Source organism: Chiloscyllium plagiosum, unplaced genomic scaffold (assembly GCF_037043375.1).
Source record: "Chiloscyllium plagiosum isolate Xiang-an unplaced genomic scaffold, Cpla_swu_hap1 HiC_scaffold_11, whole genome shotgun sequence".
NCBI classification, from domain to species: Eukaryota; Metazoa; Chordata; class Chondrichthyes; order Orectolobiformes; family Hemiscylliidae; genus Chiloscyllium; species Chiloscyllium plagiosum.
Genome location: NW_028270149.1, coordinates 31,401,028 through 31,414,480, shown reverse-complemented (window position 1 = coordinate 31,414,480; position 13,453 = coordinate 31,401,028). Strand labels below are relative to the sequence as shown.

Genomic DNA, 13,453 nt, shown 5'->3' with positions numbered 1-13,453 from the left:
ATTCAAGGTCAGATTTAAAGTATGCCACACCGGTAAATGGAATAGTAATGTGTGCATTTTAATGTGAAAAGAAGAACCGCAGATGCTGGAAGTCTGAAACAAAGCAGAAATTGCTCGAGAAACTCAGCAAGTCTGGCAGCATCTGTATAGGGAAAACAGAGCTAACGTTTTAAGTCCAGTGATCCCTCTTCAGAAGGGGGGTGTGTGTGCATTTTTTGATTAATGATTATGCCCGTTCAAATGTTTGCTTCCCAAAAATAGACATCGTTCATATAAGTCCTTAGGAGCACATTACAAAACGTATCCCATTGAAAATTTCAGATTTGCACGAAAATTCAACTTCTCTCCAAAGTGCAGGTATTTCGGTGTTATTGTAATGCTTTTGGTGTTTACAATTTATTGCTGAGGTGGACTTCTCTGGCAATAGGAAGTGCCACAGAGCAGAAAGGTGGCTTTATTTTTTTTAAAATCCCGTTCTTATTTGAATGCAAATCGATGACCAGGCGGTGCAATGACGTCGCGGCGCCTTTGGTACACCGTTAGTAGCAGGGTCCTGTCAACAATGGTTAATCGTGTGTGATAGGGGCAGTTCAGTATGAGCCTCGCCAGGCAAATGCCAGTCCAAGTAGACGGCCACAACTGGCTGCAGCATGCACGCAAACCCTAACCCTCGCCATGTATGTGGGCTATATATTGGATAAAGAAGTAAGCATGTACCCAGGACCCGTTAGACGACCAAGCATCAATTTATCCACACAGAACTTCGTTTCTCCGCCACAGTACTCGGAGTACGCGGGATATCATGTGCCTAATATGGAAAACCATCCCCAAACCTCGGTGTCTTGGGCCTCTCCGTATGGTCCACCAAGAGAGGACTGGAGTTCTTATGGGCCCGGGCCATCGAACACAGTGCCAGTTCAGATCAGTAACTCTACTCCAGCGCAGGTTTCTTACAGCTCGCCTGACTATAACCCCATGAACACCCCAGCTGCAGGAATCCTTCCTCCTTTAGACGCAATCTCAGGGGGGCAAACGTCGCCCAATAGTCAGAGGCGCAATCCCTATGAATGGATGAAGAAAACAGCACAGATCTCTGCTGCAGGTAAGAACTCTCCAACACTTCAAAAACCTTCTGGTTCCGTACAATTCGGGGCCCAGGTAAAGTAGGTGCATATTCAACGGTGGTGGGAACAAGGAGAGCTATATTCAGAAATACAGATATTAGTCGCTTGCAGTTATTATATTTAACTCAAGTATTAATGCAAGTGACAATGTTGGCTTCTAGAAAGGTATGTTGATATTATTCATGCTTGGCTTTCTGTAGATTGAAATCTGATGTTAAATGACGATAGTGATTAGTGTCCTGGGTACAGATCGTTCCATGTGGTCATTTTCACAAAGAATCCTTTGTCTTTTGTTTTGGGAAATGTTTATAGAAATGGGGTTCATCTCTCAACTACACTGAGCAATCTGCTGGGCCGGGTGTGAAGCGTTTGTGTCGATGCTCGGGCTCTGTTTTAGAATGTTACTGTTAGAATAGGGTTAGGTTCTCCATTGCGTTGATTGCAGGAAAGCCCAGTTTGAGTGTGCGTGCTAAGCCCTGTAGAAGGCTGCATCAGTCTGTATATTACAAAAAAGTCAGGATTTGGCAAAGTTTTACTTTTAATTACGAGGCCTGAGGCTTTTAGATTTTGTTTGCAAATCTCATTTTTATGCGATTGGCAAAATGTTTATGTTTTATTAACTTCAACTTTGCACTTTTTTGAAATCATTGCGATTACTCGGCTCTTTTTTTTGAGAACTATTGGAACTGAGGGAACTGTAGCCAAGCCAAACCTGAGCCCTTGCCTATTACAGGGCAAGAAATTGGGCCAGGCCCCGCAGTTCCATTTACGTCGATGGAATGGAAACGCTAAGGCCAGTGATTCCTATCCCCTAATGTGTTTTTTTAAAAAAAAAACACATGAAAGGTCGGCCAAGCCCTTCGTGTGTCCCGTCTTGCAATGTGGCTGCACGGAACACCTTCCAAATGCCTGACTCGCCAGACTCTGCGTGTGAAAGGAAACTGCTTTCCCAGACTTCGACTACCTCCGCATGGACTCCAATAACAACAGGACTATTGGAAGGAGCATGTCTGAGAGATTTGCTGGATCATTGCATGCGGAAGAGAAGCTGACCAGTAGTGTGTGGTGACTGCCTTTCTTTTGATGCCTGTTTGCATCAGAATGAACAGATTGGTGAAATGTTAGTTAAATAAGGAAATACGGGTGGTTCTGTTTTACAGCCTCAAGTATTAGCCATTTGAGATAAGAAATTGAATCATTTTTCATTTGGTGGCCAACCCATCTTTCAGCTTCTTAGGTATTTCTGGTTTACCGAATCACATTTGAAAGGGTTTGAAAATAAACGTTGTGATCTGGAGCCAGTTCAAAAAAATCATTGCTGAATGTTAATTAAATCCGCATTTGTTCGCTTGAGGCTTTCTAGTGCTTTCCTGGAACTGGCCAAATGATCGGATCTGGTCCCCACAATCGTAGGCCAATTTCCATTGCTTAAAATCCCTGGGACAACAAAACACTCGCGGATTTGAGACTTGCACAATGGTTAGAGGACCATTAACAACCACTCCACATATTTCCAAAAGCACATTAAAACTTACTGTTCAATTTGAATTAAAATCAAAGAAGTGTAGGAGGAACTCAGCAGGTCTGGCAGCATTTTATGGAGCGAGTAACGGATAGAATTACAAAGAAGTTATAGTGGATTCAAAATATTAAATTAAAAAAAATCTGCTGATGCTGTCAATCAGAAACAGGAAGAGAAATTGCTGAAAAACTCAGCAAGTCTGGCAGCATCTGTGGAGAGAAAGCAGAGTGCACTCAACAGATTCTGTCAGACTTGATGAGTTTTTCCAGAAATTTCCGTTGTTTGTTCCAAAATATGAAATTATTATTTTCTCCACTATGGCAGCCGGCGCTGAATTTCTACCGCATTTTCTGTTTTTTGTTTCAGGTTTGAAGCATCCGCAGTATTTTGCTTTTATTTTTCCAATTTAAATAATCGGATTGGCAGCGGCGAGCTGTTAAGGTCGGAAAGTGAACTGGAAGGTGTTAGTCTCTGACTTGGTTTTGGAAGGGCCAGCCTGGACGCGGGAACCAATCCCCTGTAAGCGCCTATTGTAAGGTTACACAGAGGTTACACTGTGTGAACGAACCTAAGTCCGGCTTCGCAAGCTCCCAATATTAGTCCTACCTAGGGTGTTGCTTCCACCTTGTTCCTGTTGTCAGTGTTGTGTCAACACTCCCTTCAACCCAATAGATTTCTGGAGCTAAACAAATCTCTTCCCTATTATAATTTGCGTGAAGGTATTGTTTTTAAAGAAAAGTTTCCAGCAGGGGTAACAAAACCGGATTATTCTTTTTTTAAAAGCGACAGTATCATTGAATTGGGACAGTGGTCCCAGATTCCAGTGAGAGAATCCCATGCAAATTGCAGGAGGTGCGAATGTAACCAGGCGCCGGTCTCGGTTTGAATGCTAATTTGCCATCCTGTAAACTAGCTGTGAGGTCCCGTTTCTTCAGTCACCACATTGTTATTTGTCATATTCAGGCGGCATGCCCTTTCAACACTTTGCTAGCTTTGATATGCGCCCTGTTACGCTTCCTAACTCCTCATTATCTGGGAACATGGAGGCTTTATATTACCGGAAAGGGTGACGATTTTCACAATAAATAATGAATCTTGTCCTTGTAGCATTGTCTGGCTCGCAATGTCTCCCGAATTTTATTACCAAGGTGAATAATGCGAGTGCGGATGGCCGCGTTATAAACCGAGGTCATATTTACATAGGCTTCGGGTAACCTGTTGAATTTTAACCCTTGGCACACCCGCAAGACAGGTCAATTTTTGTTCAAATGCAAATATGTTCTATCTGTGGCCTGGGGGGGGGGGGGGGATATAAGTAAATTATAAATCAAACTCATTTCTGATTTGGAATAAGGAGGTTGGAATTGGAAGCTAGAAATGGTTTGAAGAATTCTCTTGAAATTGAATACATTTAACAGTTAGAATTGTGAGAGAAACATATTAAGACAATCTGAACTTAACAAGTGAACAAAATGTCAATAAGTACAATTCGAAGAATATCAGCTCATGCTGGAAATCCACAACACTTTGGTCAAGAACTGTAAGGGAAGTGATTGCAATCGTGTAGGAGAGAATAAGGGTTAACTTTTAAGTTGTCTATTCGAGTCTATGGTCCATTTTGAATGAGAGTGACGATCAACACCTTGGTCCCTTATAGAGATATTAAAACTGTTCATAATGAACTAGACCACACATAAATTGTGCATCAGCTAGAAGCCTGGACAGAACAGAGATTCAATAATAAATCACAGAATACGAAGTAACTGCAAAATGGTCTGAATAGAGCTGATATATTTAGAAATAAAAGCAATGAGTGTTATGTAGAAGAGGCAAGTTTTGGCCCATGAGACTCTCAAATCATCAGTTTGAGGAGCAATCATTCAAATACTGCACATCGGCTTATTTGGTCAAGATTCAATTTAAAATACGTTTCTTTTTACAAAGAATCCTTAATATTTTTTGTGGATTTATTAAAAACGAGTAAATGAGAAGATATTCTAAGAAACAGTATTAAAGGTGATCGATACTCGTGTTAAATGCAATGGAACAGTTTATCCTGAAGTTGCAATTGAAATTTGAATACCAGCTCATATTCAGCAATTCTCTTTTAAAAAGTTTGGCTCCCTTGTACTATTGGGCCCGAGAGCCTGCAGACGCTTCGTTTTCGATGTTGTGTTTAAAAGATGCTTTTAAGATGAAAGTAAATGCCGCCAGTTGTTTATGTGAGGGAAATCAAACAGATTGTCCTGTGATCTGACTACTAGAAAGTCACCCTTTTGTAAAATTAACTTGTAGCTCTTTGTGTGGAGTGTGTTCGCTTTATCATATGAATACCGCGTTGTTAACATGTCCAAGGGGGTGTATGCACCACAGAGTGGTCTGGTCTCATCTTTCAAGTAGGGAAACGAGTTGCAAACATTTACAAGGATTAAAGAATCCGTTTGAGGGGACGTCGAGCTTCATTTCCATTTCTCGAAAGGATTTAAACTGAAATTCCAAGTACCACACATGACAGTTTAACCTATAAATTTTTGTGACATTGCTAAAGGTGGGCGCATTGCACAACGTAGATAGATCTAACATTTTTGTGACTTCACCCCACTGTCTTTTCTTTTCCAAAGATAAAATTCTTGCTGTATCTACGTTTTTTTCCCCGTAACTCGTGTTTGTGCTTTGAAACTCGCGGTTAGACTACCAGAAATCAGACGACTGGATGACATTGCATTGTAGTTGGGAGAGATTTGCAGAAAAGCTCTCCTGTGGAAATCGACACTTGGTTGAAGTGTTATTTTGTGCACTTAACTACATTTTGTTTTGAGAATGTACTTATCTGGGATGCGGGTCTGGTGGGAAGGTAAATATTTGTCGAAATGCAAACATACAAAGCTGAATTAGGATAGCTGTCTTGAGAAGTTCGTAAACTAGCCAAGAGAGATGAAATATTCACAACAGGAATGCATCCTTGTCACTTTGTGGTGCTCAAGAAATATAAATAGCAGTGTCAATTTAAATTTGATTCTGATCCGTTAGGAGGATTACAGGATATTCGTTTCATTTATTACATTAATTGCTACATTTATTACAGATATTGCTATACAACGTTTTAAAAATACAGTATTCTACGTTAGCATATTGCAACGTGTAACTTATTTTACTGGATAACATTAAGTTATTAAACGTAAGTTATTTCTTATTCGGCACAAAAACCGAATACTAAACATGCCAAAAAGTCCGAATTAATTTGGGGTATCTGGCCCCATCTCCGAGAATAATAAATACCACTGATGCGTGTAACAGATGACGAGTAAAGAATTAATGCAGAAATTTAAATCTAAAACAATAAGCTTAACTAGGGTTTGCTGGTCAAATAAAAGAGAAAGTCACTCTTTCAGATTCGGCTTTACTGGATTCGTCATAATGTTGCTTTAAATTCCACAATATCATTTTTCAGGTAAAACCCGGACAAAAGACAAGTACAGGGTAGTTTATACGGATCATCAGAGGCTTGAGCTGGAAAAGGAATTTCACTACAACAGGTACATTACTATCAAGAGAAAATCGGAACTGGCAACGATCCTAGGACTCTCAGAAAGACAGGTTCGTTAACAAAATCTTGTAGAGAAATCTGCATTGACGTAGGAAAATATTCGTAAATACAACACCCCTTTCTCCTGCCAGATTCTAATTGGGATCTGCGAAATAATTGCGCTCATTTTCAACATTGCCCTAAAGTCCCTACATACTCAAATCAAGAATTTCATATCATTGCCTCTTCCGTGCCTGAACTCCAGTCTGATATTTGGACACCCGTTGTGCATTTCCAGGTGTCATTTCTGAAAATCCAGTATTAAGTGCGTTTGTTTGAAAAGGAAATACTGTTTCTCAAAACTGCACAGAGACAAAGTTAAAAATCACACAACTCCAGGTTATAGTCCAACAGGTTTAATTGGAAGCACTAGCTTTCGGAGCGTCGCTCCATCATCAGGTGGTTGTGGACAATGTTGGTTTTTTGTTTTATTTTTATGCGAGTCCCTCAGAAAGCCTGCTGGTCAAATCTTTCTGCTAGTTTTATTCTTGTGACTAAATCACAATTAAATGAAAATCACTTCATTGCAATGAAGAAATATCCTTTCTGCTCAGTGGTGTGAGCTTATTCATAACTGTCAGTAAAAGATTACTTAATTCTTTATTTGGTATTATAAGGCTCATATAGGTCTCTTCAAACTTAAAAATCTCTCAACAATAGGCACCTTGAAACAGAAGCAAATGATGTAATTTACAAAAATCAGTAGAGGAAGGGGAGGGTGAAACATGGCAGTGAGGAAATGATGGAGGTAAACAAAGAGATGAATTTTGTGATTATTTCTAAAAATGAGGAGGTTTGATTTGAAGAGAAAATTTATATGTAGAGACACGATTATTAAATGAAAACAGAAAATGAACTGGGCCAACGAAAAACTATAGGAAGGTTAATGGCACCTAGGTTTTCCACCACAAACATTAATTCCTCCTTTCAAATGTTGACTGGCAATGTATATTTCCAGCATTTTCAATTTTCATTTCAGAGAATCAGCATTTACGTCTTTTCTCATTATCTGAAGGCTGCAGATCTGCAAGGTAACTATTCCAGCCCCCAAACTATAAAAAGTAAATTCTCATGTGAAGTGTTTTGAAACATTTCAAGATATGGTATGAGTGCAAAAGGACAGTGGAAACATATGACCAAACATAAGAATATACATGTTGGGAGCAGGAGTAAGCGATTTCACTAAATCAGTCTACTTCACCATTAATGGAGCCCTCTACTCCCAAAAGTTTGATGAGTGGTTAAACATTTTAATACTGCAATTCATAGTTGGTAAACAAGACAGTAAGAATAGAGAAACCAAGGGCAGTAAGTAGTTAGAATCACATCAGCCATAATGTGCTTGAATAGTGAACCTCTGTGGACAGACTGAATGCCCCTAACTTTCTAAAGTAAAATTTATTTCAAGTTATGACACTTGTTTCCCAATTATTGCCATATGCCTTACGGTTCTAATTCTGTTCTGATTTAGGTTAAAATCTGGTTCCAGAATCGAAGGGCCAAGGAACGGAAGATGACCAAGAAACAGTTAGCTCAATCTGATGGCTGTCTGGCTCCCCATGGTCCGGGTCCAGGGAGTCCTGTTGAGATGCCGGGGCAGATGCTGCTTGGGGGCCACATTTCTGGAGGCCCTCCTGTGGGGAATATGGCCCAAGTAACTGTCACACTCTAACCAGTGCACAACAGCAAGGACCTCAGAGCTTGTGAGGATGACCCAGCCATATACCAGGATTATGCACAGAGAGCACTCCATTTAAGAAAAAAAAGGCGCTTTACATTTTCAGAAGATGTGAATTTTATGGATATCAGGGAATGATTTGCAATTTATAAAGTCAATGTAATGACAAGCAGATGCTTGATATACAGATCAAACTTTGTCTTCAACATTAAAAGTTATTCAAAAGATTTTTTTTCAAGAATCTCGGTAACATTCCGGGCCATATCAAGTTGTTTCTTTAAATCATAAGTTTGGATACAAAATAGTAAAACCAATATACATTCAAAAAGCTTTTCAAAGACTTTCTAAATATTCAAGAGGGGAAAAAGTTACCTCTGAACATAAAGGGACAGCAAAGAGCATTGTGTCGCCTGTTGTATTATTAAAAGTGGAGTCGTATTCTGTAAACAATGCAGAACTGTATACTGGTACTCAGCTAAAATACACATGTTGTCTGGTGTGTGTTCAGCAAATTAATCTCTGGTCCCAGTTGCTGTGCTTCATGTTTTTTTTTAATTCTAGACATGTATTAACTTACAAGAATTAATTTTCTGGCATCTTAAGGTACAAATTGTTATCTAACTTGTTAATAAAAGGGTGTTTGGGATGCATTTCATTCTGCATGTGTAGTACCAAGGAACAAAATTACATGGGTTTGGGCAATTTGGAATTTTGCTAAGTTTTAAAGTGTGGGAGTTAAATCAATTAGTTAAGCTTAAATGTAAAATAATTTCTCACTGGTATGGATTATCTAACACAGAATTTTGAGCTTCTGGTTGGAACGTCACTCGTCAGTGCATCTATAATTTGGATCTCCTGCTGGCCAATGTTAAGGACTAGAGGACTCATTGGTGTAATTCTGCACACACTAGTTCCAAATTCAAAGAGTTGAGCTGAAATATGCTTCCATCGAACAGAAGCTTCAAAGTTTGGGGTGGGGAAGGAGGACATAAATGCACCAAAATATTGCATTGGGAAAGTGAATGGATCCATCAAAATAGTATGTCCTCATGGATTACTCAGAATCTGGTTCAGAAGTCTCAATAAAACAAAACTACTGAACAACTTTTGGTAACAAATTATTTCACAAGATAAAAACAGAACTAAAAAGTTGCAGCAGTGTTAGCCTCTACTGCTTTGCTGTCAGAAAATAAACAACATATTACTTATAATCAGACTGATAGCAACCATCTGCAACTGCAGGTATGTTCCAATCAGACAGCTTGCTGCTTACACAGCCTGACTAGAGCTTTCATTTCTACTACCCAGCAGAGAAATTAGTGGATTTTTGATTACAGGCAACCTGTCAGCTCCCTTCTCAACAATTACATTTTTTTAAAAACAGCATAAGTGATGGTGTCTGCATTCTCAAAGCGTCTGAGATCAGTGAAAACATACTTTAAAAGTGTCCACAGAGGACCTAAGTATCTGCAACCATTTCACATGCTTTTTCAAACACAAGAACTTACTATACACAGATTTAAAGTTGTAATGGAAATGCAATCTGCTTTACCACGTTCTCCTGTCAGCAAGTTTTAATCATTTCAGGTTAAACACAACTAGCATCATAGTAAGAGGCACATCTAAAGACTGTGGTGCAAGTGTAATTACCCTTCCTTCAGGCTTAGCTCCATGCTTGGGGAATGGTATCCCTCAAGCTCTACATGACCAGTTGAGAGATTCTGTGGTCTGTTGTGGAATATGGCTTATTACTAGAACCCTGTATTTAAGTTAAAAAAATCACCAATTTGATAAAGTTCAGAGGTCACATGTCTGGCAGAAGCATAACTTAGGGCCACATACATATTTTATCACCATATGTAGAGTTTTAAAAAAAATTTCTAAATATCTTATTAAATCAGAGGGTATATATTTCTTACATCGGAATGTGCACACTGTATTCGTTATTTTGCATGCTGAGGTTTCACCGTCCCGCCCAATGCCAGCCAACAGCAAAAATTAGAATAACAAAAGATAGCTAACATTTACTTCTGTTATTATCTATCAGCTCTTCTCCATGCTGTACTGAAGGTATTATCTGTCTGAGATATGGAGTTGGATTTTCAATCACTGGTGGGTTTGGGACACAGTCTGGGAGCAATTTACAAAATGCAGAGATTAGCCCTGGGACAGTCTCCAAATTTCATAGTGCTCTCTGGGAGAGGGAATGAGGAAACCCACTCACCTCAGATTAATTTCCCATTCATCTCTTATAAGAGTTGTAACAGGCTGAGGGCTCCAATCTTTAAGAAGAATTTGGAAAAATGAAAGTTTTGTGCACATTGATGCACAATTGTCAGATTCACATTGGGGTGGACAGTATTTCTTTATATATTGAAAATTATTGGAGGGCCTGGATTATGTGCCTATTGTCTCTGTTTTGCCCCTGTGCCTCAAGCAGAAGCTCCATTTGGAACCCAAGTAAATTATCAACCTGTAAATCCTTCAACATGTGCCAATGTTAGATCATAAGAGTGGGAGACATTTCTGGACAGTCATGTAATGGAAAGTAAGTTGGGACCCCTAGCATCACTGTCCACTAATGTGGAGAAAACAACAAGACCTCCTCATTGATATGTACCACACTATCATTTTGCCTTTGTGTATCCAGCCCTCCAATGAGGAGCAATCTAACTACTTTCTTGCACGCAGTGGCAGGCAGCTGCTACCCATGAAGGCTGTACGTGTTACAGCTAGCAGTCTGCAGGCAGCTGGTGCCTCCCTGAGACATGTGCATTTACTCTGGACCAATTAAGGTATATGTATTTCCATATCTTACACTTGATAATGGGATTTATGATTCATTTTCTGAATTTGTCATTACCTGGCCTGGCTGAGGAATCTAGAACATGGAATCTATTCTTAGGCTGATCATTTAGGACTGAAATGAAGATCATTTATTTCATTCAGAGTATTGCGGAGTTTTGGAATTCTCTACCCCAGAGAATGTCTGTGCTCCATCCTTGAATATATTGAAGTCTGAGATAGAGGGGAGACTTAGGAAATTCCATAGTATGGTGAGCAGGTAGGAGAATGGAGTTGAAGCAAAATATTGGCTATGTTCATCATGAACATCTTGCTATTAATTGGATTAAGGATAAGTGAATCAAAAGTGTCCTTTTCTCATAGTTGTGGTTATCTATATGTGGAGCTGCGGGAAGTCAGAGATTTAGGCTGTTTCTGAATTTAGCTTTTCTGTCATTAACCGCTTTCACATTTCCTCCATCTGTGCAACTGGTAGCCCATATAGTAGATGGCCAAATGTATATCCAACTGGCTAGTGCTTAAAACGAGGACCTAAGCAGCAACAAACTTCATGCAATGGAATCTTTGATATATTTTGTATTTTGCTCAAAACTTTGAAGAATAAGCATAGATTCTTTGAAGAATAAACATAGCAAAAGATTTTAAAAAACAAAGAAAATAAAAGCTAGTATAAAATAACAATATCAAGTATCACTATTCACTTTTCGATAAGTTCATATTGATCAGTTGAGGTTCCTTTAAAGAGATCAGGTTAGTTTGGCAGATTTAGTCTGTCAAAAGGCCTGTGTTAAGAATCGTTATGAATCATTTAATTAAATTCTAAATTAAACATCAGAAAAGTAGATTCACTCTTGCTTAACATGTTTCTCATCAAAGAGCAGGAATGGGAATATAAAAGTTAATCATCAACCTGGAAATCAGATGAATGAATGAGTGAATTGATACTGATCATCATTAAGGAAAGTAGGATCAAATATTCTGAGTTTTAAGTAAGGTACGAAGAGTTTAAATGTAACTGAAATTGCATCTTACAAATGCTATGCTAATGCCAAAGCTAAGCTGTACCTATCAGACTCCGGTGCTTGTCGAATGGTGAGAGTAAGATAAATTATAATATTTGCAACATTCTCTGCTCAGGTGAAATGAGTGCTACTACATAAACTCAAATTGTGTATTTCATATATCTGCAGAAGTAGGGCTGCTGACTGCTAGTGAAACCTGATAGAAAAGACTTGATGGGATAATTGGCTTTCTTAAACATTCAAAATGCAAAAATATCAGTGGACTGATAGGCCTTTTCTAGAGTTGCCAAATGTTTTCATAAAAATGTCAAGCATTGCAAAAATAAAAGCTTAAACCCCATCAAACCTGTACAAAATGATTGTTGTTGTAATGACTTTCTTTTAAATTTTAATGTTTCACCTCAGTAATATTCCAAACAATAAAAAGCTGAGGATGTGAGAGACTGTCTACTCCAGGCAGTCTTTCAACTAATTGAAAATACCAGACATCCAATACAGTACAATACAAAAAAAGGCTGTCAACATTATTGGCTATGCATATAGATAAGCATCATTTGTTGTAGTGGTCACAACAGGCTGGCATTTTCCTTCGAGATAGAATTGGTCAAATAATGAAATGTTAATTTATGCATTGTTGTGAAGAAAGAATCAACCCAAAATTGGAAAATACAACCAGAAACCTAGTTATAAATATCCTAATTATGATTCCAGTAACTGGAAGTGTATCAAAAGCACAAAAATGCCAAAAACCCACCGCAGACCAGGCAACATCTGCAGAGACAACATTTCTTACAATGATCATTCAGCAAAACCCAAATATTGCTTTAGCTTTCCAGCAGCTATCACTTTTCCTCTTCATGTATATCCATACATCTGTTATTTCCATAGTGCATTGTAAATGGTGGCTATTCCAGAGCACTTTCAGCCTCCAGCACATTGCAGAGTCAAAATGCTTCCAGATCAGAAAAACAGCCTTCATTCTTCACAAACTGCTTGAGGGATTAGTTGGTTTTCAAGGCTCAACAGAGAATTGAAACAAAGGAGGAGTCACTTCACAAGCAATTGGAGTCTTACAAGCCTTTTTATCAGGTGTGAATTGGAAACATCACAAGATATCTACATCACACAGGTTACTTTACCAAGCTAGAAATGAGAAAAAGAGGTCTCTGTCTCCCTCTCTATGGAATAGCTCTTCTCATATGATTCCGAAAACCAACGATAACAGAAGTTTCCATAATGTGGCTGAAAATGATTGTGCAGTTTTCCACGCAATATAAGATAAATTAATGTCGCGCCTTTCATGTCATAAAGATTTTCGAAAATGCTTCAACTAATTAATTACTTTTGAAATGCAGCCACCATTGGCAAATACAGCAAGCAATTTACATATTGTATTGCAAGGTCCCATGAACAGCAATAAAGCAATTAACCAATTATCCTATGCACTAATTAATAAGGCAATCAAAATATCATTAAATTATTAAACACAGTGCAATATATAAAATTCAAAACATTCTGTTTGGAACAATATTAATTTGTTTGTTTGGCTAACATACCTTTATATCCTGACTGAAAACAACAAATGCTGGAGATCACAGCAGTCAGACAGCATCCATGGAGAGAGAGCAAGCTAACGCTTCAAGTCTAGATGATTCTTCATCAAAGCTGAAGTAAAATGTGGAGGGGACAGCATTTATGCTACAGTTTGGGGAGGTG

The 13,453-nt window shown here is 38.6% G+C and overlaps 1 protein-coding gene across 1 annotated transcript; it reads left to right on the top strand.

Moving 5' to 3' along the window:
- Positions 1-675: 675 nt before the first annotated feature.
- cdx4 (caudal type homeobox 4) lies at positions 676-7,904 on the top strand. Its single transcript, XM_043705309.1, has 3 exons — positions 676-1,102; positions 6,098-6,243; positions 7,704-7,904. Exons 1-3 carry the CDS (start codon positions 676-678, stop codon positions 7,902-7,904), a joined length of 774 nt encoding a protein of 257 aa, XP_043561244.1.
- The last annotated feature ends 5,549 nt before the right edge of the window (positions 7,905-13,453 follow it).

Excerpts from the sequence above, each read along its gene's own strand:
- cdx4 (XM_043705309.1), top strand. The coding sequence starts at position 676 with ATGTATGTGGGCTATATATTGGATAAAGAAGTAAGCATGTACCCAGGA. Across the intron at positions 1,103-6,097 it reads AGCACAGATCTCTGCTGCAG|GTAAAACCCGGACAAAAGAC; the intron begins GTAAGAACTCTC and ends ATCATTTTTCAG. Across the intron at positions 6,244-7,703 it reads TAGGACTCTCAGAAAGACAG|GTTAAAATCTGGTTCCAGAA; the intron begins GTTCGTTAACAA and ends GTTCTGATTTAG.